The sequence below is a fragment of the Theobroma cacao genome, chromosome 5, assembly GCF_053813885.1.
Source record: "Theobroma cacao isolate CCN51 chromosome 5, ASM5381388v1, whole genome shotgun sequence".
Taxonomy (NCBI): domain Eukaryota; kingdom Viridiplantae; phylum Streptophyta; class Magnoliopsida; order Malvales; family Malvaceae; genus Theobroma; species Theobroma cacao.
This window is the reverse complement of record NC_142643.1, coordinates 41,209,055-41,226,022: the sequence shown is the minus strand read 5'-3', so window position 1 is coordinate 41,226,022 and position 16,968 is coordinate 41,209,055. Positions and strand designations below refer to the sequence as shown.

At 34.5% G+C, this 16,968-nt stretch overlaps 1 protein-coding gene and 1 pseudogene across 4 annotated transcripts; one reads left to right on the top strand and one right to left on the bottom strand.

The window, feature by feature from the left end:
* Positions 1 to 4,838: 4,838 nt before the first annotated feature.
* Positions 4,839 to 5,109, top strand: LOC148762918 (small RNA-binding protein 11, chloroplastic-like; annotated as a pseudogene).
* Positions 5,110 to 11,883: 6,774 nt separating this feature from the next.
* LOC18599644 (PPR repeat protein) lies at positions 11,884 to 16,176 on the bottom strand. 4 transcript variants are annotated; one of them, XM_088806880.1, is made up of 3 exons: positions 13,321 to 16,176; positions 12,964 to 13,043; positions 11,884 to 12,815 (listed from the first exon to the last, which is right to left on the bottom strand). In XM_088806880.1, the coding sequence occupies exon 1, from the start codon at positions 16,160 to 16,162 to the stop codon at positions 13,415 to 13,417; it is 2,748 nt and encodes a 915-aa protein (XP_088663006.1). In that variant the 5' UTR covers positions 16,163 to 16,176; the 3' UTR covers positions 11,884 to 12,815; positions 12,964 to 13,043; positions 13,321 to 13,414. The 4 variants fall into 4 exon arrangements, with proteins under 4 accessions (XP_088663006.1, XP_088663007.1, XP_088663005.1 ...); XM_088806881.1 differs by having other exon boundaries at positions 11,884 to 12,795; XM_088806879.1 differs by having other exon boundaries at positions 12,968 to 13,043.
* Between the last annotated feature and the right edge of the window lie 792 nt (positions 16,177 to 16,968).

The window sequence follows — 16,968 nt, the reverse complement described above, 5'->3', positions numbered from 1 at the left end:
ATAAATATTTATTCAAAAGCAAAACCACAAAGTCCACAACAATAATAATCAACACATTGCAATATAAAATACTCAATGATTCTTAATTATATTGTTAACTAAAAATCTTCATCATGTGATCAATATTTTAACTAAGTAATATCAAGATTCAAGAATCATTCAATCATTTAAATAAGGCTAAATTTATAACTATACTATGGCTCAATATTGAGTTTTATCAGTATACTAATATACTTCAATTACATTGAATTTGCCACTCTAATTTGATGACATATCATTTGTGTTGGATAAAAAATGATGACAAGAATTTAGAACAACAAAAATGTTGCATAATATTTCGTGTTGGATAATAAATGTACATATGGCTAACCTGAAAATGCCACATTGGGAAAGAACAAAGAAATTAATTTTTAAAAAATTATTTTTAATTTTATGAGAACCATATTTTTTTTAATCTTCTAAATTCAATACTATTGAATAAAGGTCATCTGATTACTTTCTATAAAGCAAACTAGTAGATTATAAATACTAGATTATAACCTAGAGGACACCTGATTAATTCCTATAAAGCAAATTGGCAATGAATGATGAGTCTCTAGTGGCCAGTGCCAATTAATGAGTTTGCATTGAGGGCTTTTTCAAATTTAAGATAAGATTTATAATTCGTAATGGCGGTTATTGGGTGACAGTGAGCTTGTATATGGTTGATGAATGCTTCCTTGGTCAAGGTTGTTTTATTGAATTAAGTTTGGGTTTCTGCAAGAGGAGGTATAAGTGCTGGCAACACTGTAAGGGCATATGTATCATTTTCTAGCAAACAATATGACAATATTATTTATTTTCCTTAATTTTAATTTTAATTTTTATTTTCTTTAATATGTAGAACGAGTTTGTTTAAGGGTTAAGAGATTTGCAGAGGGATGTTGAGAACCTTTTCCTTATAATGAGTGTTTTGTTTATATATATATATATATGAAAAGAAATGAATATCTTACTGAAAGAGGGAAAAGGACAGAATAAGTTAAACAGAGAATCAATAACAAGTCATGAGATGCACAAAACAGAATCAAACAAGCAAACTTTTTCCAAGTTTCTGAGCATAAAAAGAAATAGAGTACTGGAAGGGAAAATTACCTGCCTTGCTTGATGTCCTAACTATTGTCGTAACGTACGGGTCCGAGGACCAGACCGCCAGACGCGGGAGAAAAGAAATCGATTTAGGAGTCGCCACCAATCTTTTTTATCTAGGTGTGATTGGTCACCTATTAACCCGATTCTAATCGACGAAGTCCTAAATTAATTTTAGGTCCGTCGAAAGAACAATAACTGGCTCACGTTTTTAGAGATGGGTTCGGGAGTGCGGTTACGCACGGAGAAGGATTAGCACCTCCGTGGCGCCAGTTCCACGAACGGTACCATTTAATCTTAAGTTATCTTAATATAGCATACTTTTAATTTAATCCCTTAAATTTTTATTAAATTGACTGACTGAGAGTTTTTATTTGGTTTTACGTATGCACATGATGCAAGCGTAAAATGATGTCATGACTTGTTTATTTTAAATAATGGGGTCGGTAATCTTTTATTGAAAAATCATTCGAAGACCATCCCAATGCTTTGGTGAAGTCTCGAAATTTTCCTTATCTAAAGATATCCCCTGAAGAACTTGTCTCTACAAGCTCCTCGAGGAAATCTCATCATCGGGATTCCCGCGCCATTTGCAAAATAAATGTGGCATGCAATGACAGTATAAAATGATGAAATCTACATGACCGTGTTTATTAATTAGTTGGTTGGTAATACTAACATGTTTAATAATTTCAGGTAATTTATTGACTTATTCATATATTTATTATTATTATTTATCATTTTTTTATATACTATTTTAAACAACAATTATTCGGACTAATGGGTATAAGAATATAGAATTCGGATTTATCCCGATGCTTCGGTGAAAATCCGTTTCGAACTCCGCACTTAAGTGACCCACCCGAAAGACAACTCTTTGCCCCTTTTAAGTGGTAATACTCAAATAATTGTTCCATTTATATTATTTATTATTATTTTTTAAAATATATATATTTATTATTATTATTATTTTATTATTTGCAAGCCTCTAAATATATTTATAATATAAATATTTTTTATTCACTCATTATTGTTATTATTATTATTTATGTGTATATTTTAATTTTTTTTATTATTTATTTATTATTTATTATTTTTATTTTTATTTTTAAAAAAGGAGGTAAACTAAATCTATTATGAATTTTTTTCTATTTATTTACTTATTTTATATATATATTCTTCTAAACTATGCATTTTTACCATTATTTTTATTATTATTACTATCATTATTATTTTTTTTATTTTTTTAATATTAAATATAAGCATTCATGATATATATATATATATATAAATAACTTTTCCTAATATAATTTAAATCATAACAATAAAATGTAATTTATTTAATCGAATGGGCCAACCCAAAATTAATTGGGACAAGTCTAAACCAAAGAAGATGGGCTATACCTTTCTAGGCTCGAATCAGCCCAGCTCGCTAGCCCGCAGAAGCCTAACCCAATCTGCTTCTTGAGGTCCACAAAGCAGGATTCAAAACGCACCGTTTGGTGTCTGTAGAGCTGTTCAAAACGACGTCGTTTGGGTCTGGACCTTCCGACTTCTGCCACTCCACTAAAACGGCACCGTTTGCTCTCCTAAACTTGGGTATAAAAACCTTTTTTTAGCCTTTTTTATTCATTTTCAATTTTCTTTTTCTCTCTCTAGTCGGCCACTCTTTCTGCCTTCTCTCTAAAAAGCCTTCTCTCGCCGCCGGCGTCGACGTACTAACCCCCTTTTTCTTCTCTCTAATCGGCGGCCCAGATGTTCCTCTCCCCTCAGTCGATGTGGATCTGGCCTTCCCTGTCGCCGGTGCCGTCCGGGTTAGGAACCCAGATTCAAGGCCTTCCCCCTTTTTTACCGCCCTCTATTTGCCGGTAACCTTCCCTTGCCGCCGGCGTCCCTTCCGATTCACACCTTACCCACGCAATCCACTCTCCTTCACACACACTACCCGAACCCTCTGTTGAAACACTGATTTGGTTGTTTTGGCTTCTCTTTTTTTTATATATATTTTTTGTGGCTAGGGTTTTGCTGCTGGTAGATTTAGGACTTTTGATCTGTGGTTTTTTTGTTTTTCTTTTTGTTTGTGGCTAGGTAGCTTCTGGTAGATTTTTTTGATCTCTCCCATTCCGTTTGGTTTTGCAGGTGATCCTTAAAAAAGCCGGGTTGTCCAAAAATTTGGACAACCCGGCAATGGGGTTCTGGCACTAGGGAGTTGGTGGCCAGAACCCCATCATGCGTGGTGGTTGGGGAAAGGATGGCTGGGCGTACGCCCAGCCATTCCCTCTCTGTTCTTTTTATTTATTTAGTTATTTTACTTTATATTTTATTTTATTGTAATTTAATTAATTAATTAATTATTTAGTTTTTAGGTGTCTACAACTATGTTGGGCTGTCAATCCTTTGAATAATAAATTGAAAAGACTTGTATTAATGAGTTGAATCTTGTGTCAACTATCTAGATTATCTTAAAAGTGAATGAGTTATTTTGCTATGACATTGTAAAACGGAGCAAATAAGAATTCTTTTGTGATTGAATCGAATTCCTTTATAAATTAAAAACCTTTTTCTTTTTTTGATTAACCCAACATTATTGTAAAAAAAAAAAAACCCAAATTAGAATAGAGAAAGATAATGAACAACTCAATGTATATGGGCCAATCGATGGTGAATTAAGGGAATCGGATGGTTTTAAAGAGATAAGAATCTTGAAGAAGGGGAAACTCACTTATAGTTGGTGTGACAGTGAAATTAGGTATTATCTAGAAGAGTAATTTTTTATATTGTTAAGAAACATTTTTATCCAATCAATTTATAATTCTATTTCTAACCTTTAGAAATAGCCAATGGCTCGGTATTAGTTATTTAGCGTTTTCTTAGAATGGTCATTCCTTTGAATGATTATTACATCCAACCAAATGTAATCTTTGGTTGGTGATTTGAATAGGGGATTAATTATTATATTTCCCAACCAAGCATGTTATGAGAGATAAACAAGTTGATTGACCTTATCAAGTTTTTTTTTAGTATTTGAACTAATTTCTTTTTTTTTTATTTCTAATATCATTAATTGAGGATGATACTAGTTAATTCAGTTGCTCTAAACATAATTTACAATATCGATATTAATGAAAAAATAATAGCAATCGATAGATTTTATCATTTTGATGAAATATTGAACATTTTTCGCACGATATGTGTACAATTACTAAAAACTCATTTTTTTAGTTTTTTAAACATTATAAACCATTTTTTATAATTTTAATCTTTAAGATTTAGACTTTAAGCAAAAAGATACTAAAAAAATCGTATACGAAAGTTATTATTACTTTTCATGTGGTACAAATGGTTGAAATTTATTATTACTTTTCATGTGGTACAAATGGTTGAAATTTATTATTACTTCTTATGTGGTACAAATGGTTGCAATTACTTCTCATGTGTCACAAAATGTCAGTTTAGCTTTAATATTTTCCTCCGTAACTAGTTCCTATTTCAAAATTCATAAATAACTAAACAATTTATTATCAGATATGAAAAAATAAAATTTTAAATAAATAACATTGATATAACATTACCAAAAATAAAGCTTTAAATACATAACATTGACATACCACTAATGTAACATTATAAAAAATAAAATTTTAAATATATAGCATTGATATAGCAGTGCTATATCAGTGTCCTTGTCTGGCTACACTTCATTTATTCCTCAGATGGTAAAGAGATTGGGTTCCCAACTTTTCATTAGCAAGTTGTCATTTTTCACAGCCCATCAAGATCTTAAAACTTTATTTTCACCAATTGGTGTTGTTAAATAAGCTAAGCTAATAAGAGACCCAAAAACGCGAAGGCTTAAATGGCTTTGAAACTGAGGTTAAGGCACTAAAAACATTGAAAACAATTAATGGCAAGATTGTTCGTGAAAGACTTATTTTTATTGAATTCGCAAAAGGTAAAACTCTAGAAAATGATACAAATAGTTGAAAGGAATGACACTTCTCAACAAATTTAAATGAATGTATGATGTTTTAACATCATGTTTTGGTTTCAGATTTAGAGATAGTTGGAACTTAGATTGAGATGTTTACTCATACTAACCTTTCGGTAGATTTACCATGGCATTCAGTAGTAGTACCTATACAGCGAATCTTTTACATCTGTACATGGATGTTTTGATGTAAATTGAGAGATTTATTTTGTAAACACTATATGTCTAGTTTGATTGATGATGCCGCCACGAGTTGGTTATAGATAACATTATTTTGGGATGATATAAATATATGTATATATACTTGCTTGTCATGTTATATTATTGAGGAAACCATGATTGGGAATTATGAATTATGGTTCTTAAATAATGATGTATGATAGATGGATTGATGAACAGGTTCACACAGAGATGTTTGTTTGGGTTTAGTGGCTATCCTTATTGGGCCCATGAGCTAGTCATGGCTCGAGATTTGGGTTATGACACATTTGCACCGACCCTATATAAAATTCTTGTTTAATCTATCAATTTCCTGTAACACTTTTTGGAAGAAAGGTTTTCTGCATCAATATATGGCCATATAACTTGTAATAAATTGAACTAAAGCTATATGACCAGCGATTGACAATTTTTTGTTACTCCATTTGGTCAATCTTGGCTTGATCTTGTTAATCAAATTTGCATAAGTTGACTTCAGAATTCTGCCATGTAACATTGGAGTGCCAAGGTACTTACCCAAGTTATTTGTCAAAGGGATTTTCGCAATGGTACTTAAGGATCTTGCTCTTTCTATAAGAACATTCGAAGACACAAATAGTTTTGATTTTGCTAGACTAACCTTTTAATCTGAAGCTCGACAAAATCAATTTATGATTTTCATCATAGCCTTCACTTGACGTGTAGTAGCCACTCCAAATAGCATCAAGTCATCTACAAAACAAATATGAAAAAGTAATGGACCACTTCTTGTGAAATAAAGTGGTGTCCATTTGCCCTGCTTCACTGAGTACTTAATTAAATGGGAGAGCTTCTCAAGACATAGGACAAATAAATAAGGTGATAGAGGATCACCCTACTTGATTCCTCTAGAAGGTGAAAAACTATCCATTTGAGCACCATTCCAAATAATGGAGAGAGTTGTAGACCTTAATGAACATAATTAAATTTATCCACTATGAAGGTGGGCTAATCTCTTCTAAAACTTGCTGCAAAAAATCCCATTTAAGCCTGTCATAGGCTTTTCTAAATCTATTTTTATGGCCAAGACTCCCTTCTTTCTCTTCATTCTCCTCATCGTATTTAGAGCTTCTTGTACTATAATTATATTACCCGTAGCATGTCTACCAAGTATAAAACTACATTAATGTTCTCCAATAATCCCACTGAGATGAAGCCTTAATCTGTCAACAAGTAGCTTACTAACAATCTTCAGAGGCACTGTGCAAAGACTTATAGGGCCAAATTGCGATATCATTTCTGGCATATTTAACTTAGGAATAAGAGAAATCAATGTGTGGTTCAATTCTATTGGAACTTTGATATGTTTGCTGTACAAATCTAACAATATCTACACGAACATTAATCCAATTTTTTTGATAGAAACCTGTGGGAAACCCATCATGACCAGGACTTTTCTATGGGTTTATACCAAAAACCGCATTTTTCACCTCACCTGCAGTAATCGACTTTGTAATGTCAGTCAAAGCCGTAGCATCTAGTCTCCAATTTGGGCACAATGGTAGTCTGCCACCAACACCATCATTAGTGTACAGGTTTTTATAAAACCATAACATCATATGGCATAATTCTGATTGGTTAAAACACCAAGTTCCATCCTTTTAAGGCTAAAATTTTTTTTCTTATGTTGTCTGCCTTTGATTACAGCATGGTAAAATTTGGAATTGGCATCCCCATATTTCAACCACTCAATTTTTGCTTTCTGCTGCATCAATAATTCTTTTTGATAAAGAGCTAAATTATATTATTCAATTAATACAAACTCCAAATTTTAGAGAGTCATTCATCCCTTGATCAAGTTTTTTCTGTAGTCCCTCAATTTGAGCAAGCAAGCGTCGTTTCCTCTTGAAAATATCTCCAAATATTTTAGACCGCCATTTTGTTAGTAAAGATGCGAGAGAATTTAAAGTTGATGTGAGGTTGCTACCATCAAAAAATCAATTCTGCTTGATAAAATCAGCAAAAGAAGGATGAGACAGCCAGGCATTTTCAAACCTAAAATTCTTCGACGCTTGTCTATCTGGTGAGATGTTGCTACGTTTAACCAATAGAGGATGATGGTTTGAGTGAATTCGAGGCAAATTAACAACTTGAGTGTAGGGAAAAATATCACACCAGGCTTCATTAACTACTGCTCCATCTAGTCTTTCTCTGATAAACTCTTGGCCATCTCGTTTAATCCACCATGTATATTTCGAACCAGCAGCGCTTAAATCAAATATGTTACAATAATTAAAACAGTCAATCATCATATTACACTGTGAATATATCACCCCTCGCTTCCCTAATTTTTCATCAGTCGACATCACTTGATTAAAGTCTCTTAACACTATCTAAGGGAACTCATGCAAGTTGCTTGCCATATTTAGCGATTGCCATAGTCTACCTTTTTCTTCTGCAATTGGACTGCCATACACGATTGTGAGAAGCCAATTACCTTCAGCAGTAGTGATTAAAGCATGAATTAATTGAGAGGAATAAGCAAGGATATCAATCTCCAATATAGTTGCATCCCATTATAATCAAGTACCTCCTTTAAACCCATCTCATTCCACCCTAAAATAACTTGGAAAACCAATTTGATGGCAAACATTATCAGCTTTACCATCAGATATCTTAGGTTCCAAAATAATCATTAAGTGAATATTATGTAATCGAATCATATTCTTCGCATTTCTAACACTTGGCAGTGAGGCTGTCCCTCTCACATTCTAACTACGTATATTAATCACAAATAAATAAAGTAAACAGATAATCATACTAAGCTGCATATATCGTAAAGCTATAGAATTAAATTCGCATGATATCTCCCTCACCATCCTCAAACTCCATATCGACCACTGGGCTACTACCAATATCTTCAGATTAGTCCCTCATGGTTATATCTTTTTCTCTGGCCACGCCAGTTACTCCTACTCCCAGGCTATCATTGTCTTTCTCATGTGAAAGTGGAGAGATAATGACATTATCAGATTCTTTAGCTGCTTTCTGTTGCTCATTTGTAAGTGCCATAGCTACTGCTTCAGCACTTAAGTTACATGTTTTACTCTGCCCAATAACAATCACTGCATTTGTCTCTTTTGTTTTATTCTTCGAACTCTTAGTGTGGCTCAAATTTTGCTCTAATGATGCAATTTTTACCTACCCAGAAACAACAGCTTTACCCTTTGACCTGGAAGAAATAGGTTCCCCATTAGAAATTTGAGGTGAGTCTTGCACAGACTTTTTCAAGTTTGTCCTCTCCTTTACACCCATGACAGTATTCTTAGTATTTGGAACAATTGGCGCAAATGACTTTTGCTCCATTGTATTTGGTACTATCTCTACATCATCTTGATCATTATTGTCTTCTTCCAAAACAAAGAACCGTGATCCTGAGCATGGGGCACATTTATAGGACCTCTCATGATTATCTGTCTTAAATTTGCTCTTTTGTCCTCCATCCATTCTGCTTGCAACACTCCTCCTGCAGCTTTTCTTAGCATGCATCCAAGGACCATATTTTGAAGATTCATAATCCTTCTCCAGGATCTTATCTAGTTTAGACAGATTCAGAGCTTCATCTTCTGCGAAACCTTCGGCCTCCTTTTTCTTCACAGGACAATTCTCAACATTGTGGCCAAACTCACCACAATGGAAACATAGGAGTCTGAGGCCTTGATACTCTATCCTTTGCCATCTGCCTTCAATAAAAATTTTCAATATCAATGGCTTAGACAAATCAATCTCCACACAGATTCTGGCAAATTTCCCTCTCGTTGCGGAAGAAGTGTTTCAATCAATTCGCAAAGTCTTCCCTAACCTTCCTGATAATCTAATCCAGGCAGACACTGAGTCAATAGATGCATCCTCTGAACAAAAGTCTGGTGACCATCTCCTAATTGTAAGATAGTGATCCGCAATAATCCAAGGGCCCGCAGACAGAACATAATTATAATCTGATTTATTGCTAAACTTGAAGCAACAAAATCCATTTTCTAAGTCACTTGCTTAAAAATCCCCAACCAAAGACCATAATTGCTTCACTCTATTACACAAACAAGTGTAACTGATCTCTCTTCCTAACAACTTAACAATAGAAGTGTTCCTCCACAGCCTCCTGATTCGCCTTTTCTCCACTTTGGTTAGCCTTATATGAGGCCCTCCCAAAACTGTTTCATTAATGTCATGATCCGAGTCTGATTCCTCCACTATCTCACCTTCTTCCTCGAAATCCTCCTGATTCGAGTCCCATAGCCAGCATATAATTCCTTCAAGGAAATCAAGCTCTTAGTATAACTAAATATAAGCAACGAGTGATAGCAATACTTGGGCCTTCTATGGACTTCCCGAATGGTTGTTGTTCGTAGATTATATCGAAATACTCTTTGATGTTGCCAAACTAGTAGTGCTTCCTTATTTTGGATATTCCTACAATAAAGAAACCAGTATAATCACGTGAAGGTACATCGAGGAAGCTAAGAAAGGGATATCGCTTCACATGCCAATCAAGGTCGATCTTGTACATTTTATCCCACCTCCACTTTCCATGATCCTTCAATACCCAAACATCTATCGCTTTAGGACAGAGAAAGCAGAGTGATAGATCGTTTCTTTCCATTTGTGAGAGACACATACGTCGCTGGCACTGCTCGGAGGAACATTCCTCGCCTGGATGTGGCAACGCTTTGAATGTTTCACTGTCCGTGTTGAATTCTCCGATACAGTCTGTGCAAGTCATATAAGGGTCTTTAAAAAAGCATGGGGATTCAGCGATCCAATAAAGAGATTTATCATAAATTACAGGGTTCATTGGAGATGTTTCGTAACCAAACTTACCAAGTCTTCTCCAAGATTGAGACCCTAGACTATGTATGAAGTATTCGCTATAGCCCAATCCTGGTCGTGAATAGATCAACCTGTATTCCTTGGTCAGTGAGTGAAAAGGATTGCGATCACCGAACCCTCAGGATATGGTTTCCTTAAGGATACTACTTCTTGCGTGAGAGGGTTGCAAATGAACAACCATAAACTTGGAAGATGAAGAGAAGCTATGCAAAGAAGCAATATCCATCTCAAGAATGGACAATCTGAGGATTATAATTCCAAAGTTGGTGCATAAACACAGTGCAAACTCTCTTCCTCATCTTCTTTTTCTAAAGCTTTTCATCAAGAAAATAGAATTCTAACTCATTCCTCGTCTCATAAACTTGCAAAAATAAGTTGGACAAGCACGTTTAACTTGTTTTTCAGTAAATTGACGACTGGAGGTCAAAGCTCGCCATTTCCTACAAACCCTACGACATACTATGAGAGAGAGGTTGTGTATCTCCCTGCTTTTCAATCCAAAGTATGTAGACTAATTGACACCAAAAACGTCGAATCCATGTCGAGCAACGAAATTGCATCCTGTTTAAAGTAATCAAACAATCGATCAAATCAACTAGATAAACATTTCCAAGAAAAATTGTTTTAAACGAAGAAATTTGCTAAAATTTTGAAAAAGTTCAAGGACATGAATCTATACTTCCGAATGCATGCATGTGATGCAGATATAATAAAGAGACCCAGACAAAAGAAAAAAGAGAGGTGGATGAGAATGTGTGGAGCTTTTGTATTTATTAGGGTATAAATGCTGGAACAGTTACATTATCTCTGCAGGCCAAGGAGTTTTTTAGTGATTGCCTTACCAAATTCTCAGGGATATATATTTTCTAAGTGGTTAGAGGTGTGTGTGTGTGTATATATATATGTATATATATGTATATATCTGTATATATGTGTATATATATACACATACATATATATATATATATATATATATATATATAGTAATCAATGAAAAAGTGTACCAAAAAATAAAAATAAAAATTGGTGAAGACAGACATCCCTTTAGACTTTTTCTTAATCTTTCTGTTAGCATGACGTGCCACTTAATTTGATTTTGAAGCTTAGGATATCTGCTATCCTAAATTGTTTATATATCAGTTGATTTGAGTGTGTATTAATATCCAAATAAAAACTATTTTAAAAACCATTGAATGAGGAAAATGAATTTCAAATTCTTGAATCTTTGAAATCCATCCACTCTTGAACACCTCAACTAAGAAGTTCAAGTTGTGATTTTGTAATAATTTGACATAGTAATATATATGATTTCTCTTGAGCAATGAAGTTATAAAACTTAACAAAGTAATATATGTGTTATTTCTTGGTTTATATTTTATTTCATATTCAATTATTATTTTTTGTTTGAATTTAGAAGTAGGTTATCAACATTGAGTTCATTTTGAAATAATACATTTGTAATATCATACTCTAATTTATAAAATTAAATTTTTGAATTGAGTAATATCAAATTTGGATTTTTTTATCAAATAAACGATTTTTGGTAATCAATGGATACTACTAATCCGTTCTGATTAAGTTACAAAGAAGTGTTTAGATAACAATTCTTTTTGCATTGTAGCGATTAAGTTTGTATAAAATTTTCCCAGTTATTACTGAGAGATTCATAATGATAGCTATAACTAAAAGAGGAATCCGTCAGAGAGTGAGAGAATAATGTGAAGATGCTTCAAATTAGCTCAAACCAAAAAGACAATAAATAAATAAAATAATAGCATTATCAGACTTGAAACCTCTTTTTAGTCTTCAAGAGGATACTAGGAAAAGGAGGAGATGCAACCTTTTAGTTATAGGAGATGTTTCATCAGCATGAAATCCACTTTTAAGGATATAGACAGCACAAGGACAGGACGCTCAATCGTCCATGATTTAGTAAAACAACATCAATTAAAAGTTATACATCAGAATTACCAAGGGCATCAGATTGTCAGCCCAACAATATGTTTTGTTCAACTATAATAGACAAGTGCACTGACCAAGCTATGAAGCCTTCCTTTCTTTACTGAAAGTTGAAAAGAGGGATACAACTGAAAAGCTTTTGAGTCCAATGTCCCCCTAGTCTTCTCCCGTGATCAAGATATGCATTTAGCACCTCTATAGTTGGCTCATACCAAATCAAGTTTTAAACATTGAAATGTCTTGAACACTATCCCATACACTGACAATCTCAGAATGCTGAATTAGTTCTGAAGCAGCCTAGAAGCTTCATTACTAGCGGAGAAACATTGCCCTGGGTCTTGTCCAGCAAAATGTGATAGACATAGGTGCCACGAATTGAGTGCATACTGATTACTAAGGTTTGGGGCAGTTTTGCAAAGTATTATCAGTACACTATCATGAAATGATGAAAGACAGTATGAAATCTTGCCTCTGAAAACCATTTGCCTAAAGCTGAATCCAACAGTGAATACATCAATCTCCTCCTGCAATGAAAATTTTTTACCAGCAGACAGCACTGACTGAAAGATGATGTGCAAAATCTTGCCTCTGAAAGCCATATGCCTGAAGCTGAATCCAACAGTGAATGCATTGCTCTTCTCACACAATGGAAATTTTTTCTGATTCAAAATCAAGAAACCTGTTAAAGGTAGAAATCAATGGCTATCTCCACTTTTCATATTCTTTATCATAAGAAGACACAAAGAGGGAAAGATAGAAGAAAATACAGACCTATAATGTGGCAATAAAAGAAAGAAAGAACTTAAAATTTACATATCAAAACTCACATACCCACTCTGTTGGACTAAGAACGGCTGATAAGAAGTCCATAAATGAAACCCTTGAATATCACCATGCACTGTAATGACTGTAGAGAGGCCCAACATGTCAGTGGTTAATCGAGATAGTCCTAGCATGGTGCTTGCAAATTGCTAATAAAATGTCAATGGAAAGATTCCTAAGAAAATAAAAAAAAGAACCAAAGAAAATGCATGCATCTTATTAAAGCTTTCTTACAGTCTACATGTGAATAATTCAAAGTCGTAGAAACATAGAATAGTTTTCATTGCCAGCATCACTGCTTATCAGAGATGGGAGCAGCAACATGACATCCATATGCTAAACGCAAAGCAGTAAGAGCATACCATGCACAAAGAACTGAAGCCAGGTTTCTGAATGAAGAGCTAATGAAGATCAAGAAAGTTGCCTATCCAAATTGAAGGAATCCCCTGTTTGTATTTAGCTTATTTCTTGTATGTTCTTTCTCATGTATAGTCCCTTCTGAGCATTTAACTTCTTTCCTAGTTTTGCAAAGGCAGAACTGATATTGGAAAGAGTACTTTCACATGGTAAAAACTGTCTATCTTTCACTTCCAGAAGCAATTTTTTCACCTCAGCTAGGCATGATAATTTTGATGCCCTATCCAGCTCTGGCTGGTCAGAGAGGTTACACCAACCAGAGATCAGTATGTCATAAGTTGAAGAATTAGGCAATGCTCCCCTCAATTGCATCTCCTTAAGAAGCTCTCTAGCTTGGGACATTTTTCCTATTTTAGCAAAACCACTGATAAGCAAATTGTAGGTGCCAGTTCTCGGAACAAATCCTTTGGAAATCATTTCACAATAAACTTTTACAGATTCCCTTTTGTTTCCAATCTTACCATGGCCAGATATCAATGTATCATATGTTGAAGCGTTAGGGTTCAAGCCTTTTTCTTTCATTTGGCTAAATAATTCATCTGCTTCTTTCATCAAACCGGCAGTTGAGAGACCTCTCAGAAGCAGATTGTAAGTGACAACATTTGGTGGAACTCCTTCCCTTAACATATGAGAATATGTAGCAAAAGCCTTCTCTATATGACTGCCTCTGCAATATCCATTTATAAGTGCATTGTAAGTTATTGTGTCAGCTGAAAACCCTCTTCCTGTCATATCGTTTAAAGCTGAAATGGCTTTCTTGGTCATCCCTAGTCTGCATAAGACAGTGATGAGAGTGTTGAAAACTGCCTGATTAAGTTTAAGTCCCATGGAAACAAGACGTTCATGCATTAACAAAATGGCATCAGCCCTTCCATTCCTAGAGGATGCATCAAGCAGAAATTTGTGAATAGAAGTGGTAGGTGAAAAGCCTAAAACCAGCATCTCATTCAAAACATTTAGAGCTTTTTGAATTTCACCAGCTCTACAAAGACCTCTGATCAGAATGTTACAAGTTATGGAATTTGGCATTAAACCACAACTCTTCATGTCATCCCAGAGGTTTAATGCATATTCAAACTTACCCTCTTTGCAGTATGCATTAATCATGGTATTGCATGTAATGAGGTCCGGAGCCAGATCCAACTCTCTCATTCTAGCATAAACAGATTGTGCCTCATATTTTCCAAGCCTCAAAAGACCATTAATTAAGACGTTGTACACAACAACATCAAATGTTATATTCTTCTCAGTCATTTCCTGGGCCAAGATAAGAGCAGCTGAATCCTTTCCCTCTTTGAAAAAGCCATCCATCAGAGATGTGTAGTTTACATGGTCAAGTGACAAGCCCTTGGACATCATATCTTTAACTAAAACCTCAGCTTCCCCCATCCTTCCAGCTCTTTTCAAGTTGTTCACAAAAGCATCAAGTATAAAATTGTTTTCCTCTAATCCTGCCAGTTTCATTTCATTATAGAGATCAAGAGCAACTAGTTCTTTACCTGCCTTGAAATATCCATCAATTAGTGCAGCATAAATAAAAACATTTGGCAATATATTTTCACTCACCATTTTCCTCATCATGTTAACAGCTTCATCAAGCATTCCTTTCCTGATATAGCTGTTTATGACAGAAGAATAAGTCACGACATTAGGAACAACATTTTTTTCCTTCATTTCTTTCAATGCAGATTCTGCACCATTTATGTCTCCCGACTTACAGCGGCCATCAATCAATGCTGCATAGGTGGTCAAATTAGGCACCAATTTGTGCTTTAAAAGAGTACTAAACGTGTTTTCAGCCTCTTTAGGCTTTCCAACCTTAAAAAGCCCATCCATCAGTGTAGTGTACACAACAACATCAAAAGCAATTCCACGAACAACCATTTGACTTTGAAGGGCAAAAGCATCCATGGAATTCCCTGCTTTGAAGAAAGAATCCACAAGAGTAGAATAAGAGACATGATTGGGATCCACACCCATCTTCTCCATCTCCATCAATAGCACTTTTGCTTCAGCAAACTTTCCATGCTTGCGAAGGCCATTCATAATTGAACTATAAGTGACGACATCAGGCAAAAACCCATTTACAACTGTTTCTTCATACAAGGAAAGTGCTTCCTCAAGCGCTTCTCGCTTACAGTAGGCACTTATAAGTGTAGTGTGTGTAATAAGGTCTGGTTCCAATATCACACTGTTCTCACCCTCACTTCGATGATCATTCTCATCCAAAATCATAAAATCCTTTTTCCTACGAGAACCCAAAATCTCGTCAATTAAACCTTTAGCCTTAGCAAAATCACCTTTTTTGCAAAATCCATCAATCAAAGTATTATAACTAATGATATCAGGCACTAAACCTTCTCTTCTCATCCTATCCATTATTTGCACTGCATAATTCATATCTCCACTCTTACAATACCCATCAATCAATATGTTAAACCCTATAACATCCTTAAAAATCCCACCATTCAGCAAATTATCCATAACCCACTCTCCATATTTAACAAACCCAATTCTACAAAATCCCTTAACAACTATGTTACATGAAAAAGTATCAAAATTTATACCTTTTTTTACCATTTCAGACAAAAGGCCGAAACCTTGATAAGCCAAACCTTGCTCACAAAAACCCCAAATCAAAGTATTGTAAGTAACAGTATCAACATTGTTGTTGTTACCAACATTTCTAAGCAATTCCAAGGCAAAGCTCAAATTACCAACTTTGGCTAAAGAATGAACCAAAACATTTATTGTGAAAACATTAGGCAAAACCCCACAAGCTATCATCTCAGAGTAAAGTAGCATTACCTCAGAAACCAAGCCAGAGGCATTGAAACTGTAAATAAGGTGATTCCACAGGGGCAAAACGGGAATGACACCATGTTTCCTCATGTTACAAAATGTGTCCTTGGCTTGGGAAAATCTTCCACAGGTTAAGTATAAGTGGATAAGAGTGCAGAAAAGTGAGGCGTAAAGATGGGATTTCGATGAGGGGATTGTTGGATTGGAAAGAGTGTTTGGAGAAAAGGGTGGTGGGATTTTGGAGGGTTTATGGGGAGACGGGTGTTTGGTCGATGAGAAAGTGGAGGATCTTGACAGAAAATGGAAGGGAAAGAGAAATTTTTTATGGGAGGTGAAATATTTTATCATAACTAAACGTGTGGATTTATATTTTAAGGAAAAAATTGGGTTTTTGCACCAGAGTTGTCAAAGTAGTTTCCTAGGATTTTGGAACTGAAACTGAGCAGACAAGAAGGAACTAAACAGAGTTTCTGCTCGTTAAGGAGTTGAGCTCAATGTAGGGATGAACTCGAAAGAAACGAGACAATCAAAACGCACCGTTTAGATGCTATTCAAACCAGGACTCAAGCTGATCTTTACATAGTTTTTTATTATAATTTTCAACCGACAATGATTTTTTTTATGTCATTTTGTTATGGATGTCAATAAACATAATTTTTCAAATATTCGGATTATATTATTTTACTACATAGAGTTCGAATATTTCACATTCAAACTTGAAATATTTATGAATGAGAAATTTATTGTTCGTCAAATACTCATATTTAATAGCATTAAGTATTTTTTTTTGA

What these genes read in the sequence shown, in the direction of transcription:
- LOC18599644 (XM_088806880.1), bottom strand. Translation starts at nt 16,162, where the DNA reads ATGATAGCTTGTGGGGTTTTGCCTAATGTTTTCACAATAAATGTTTTG.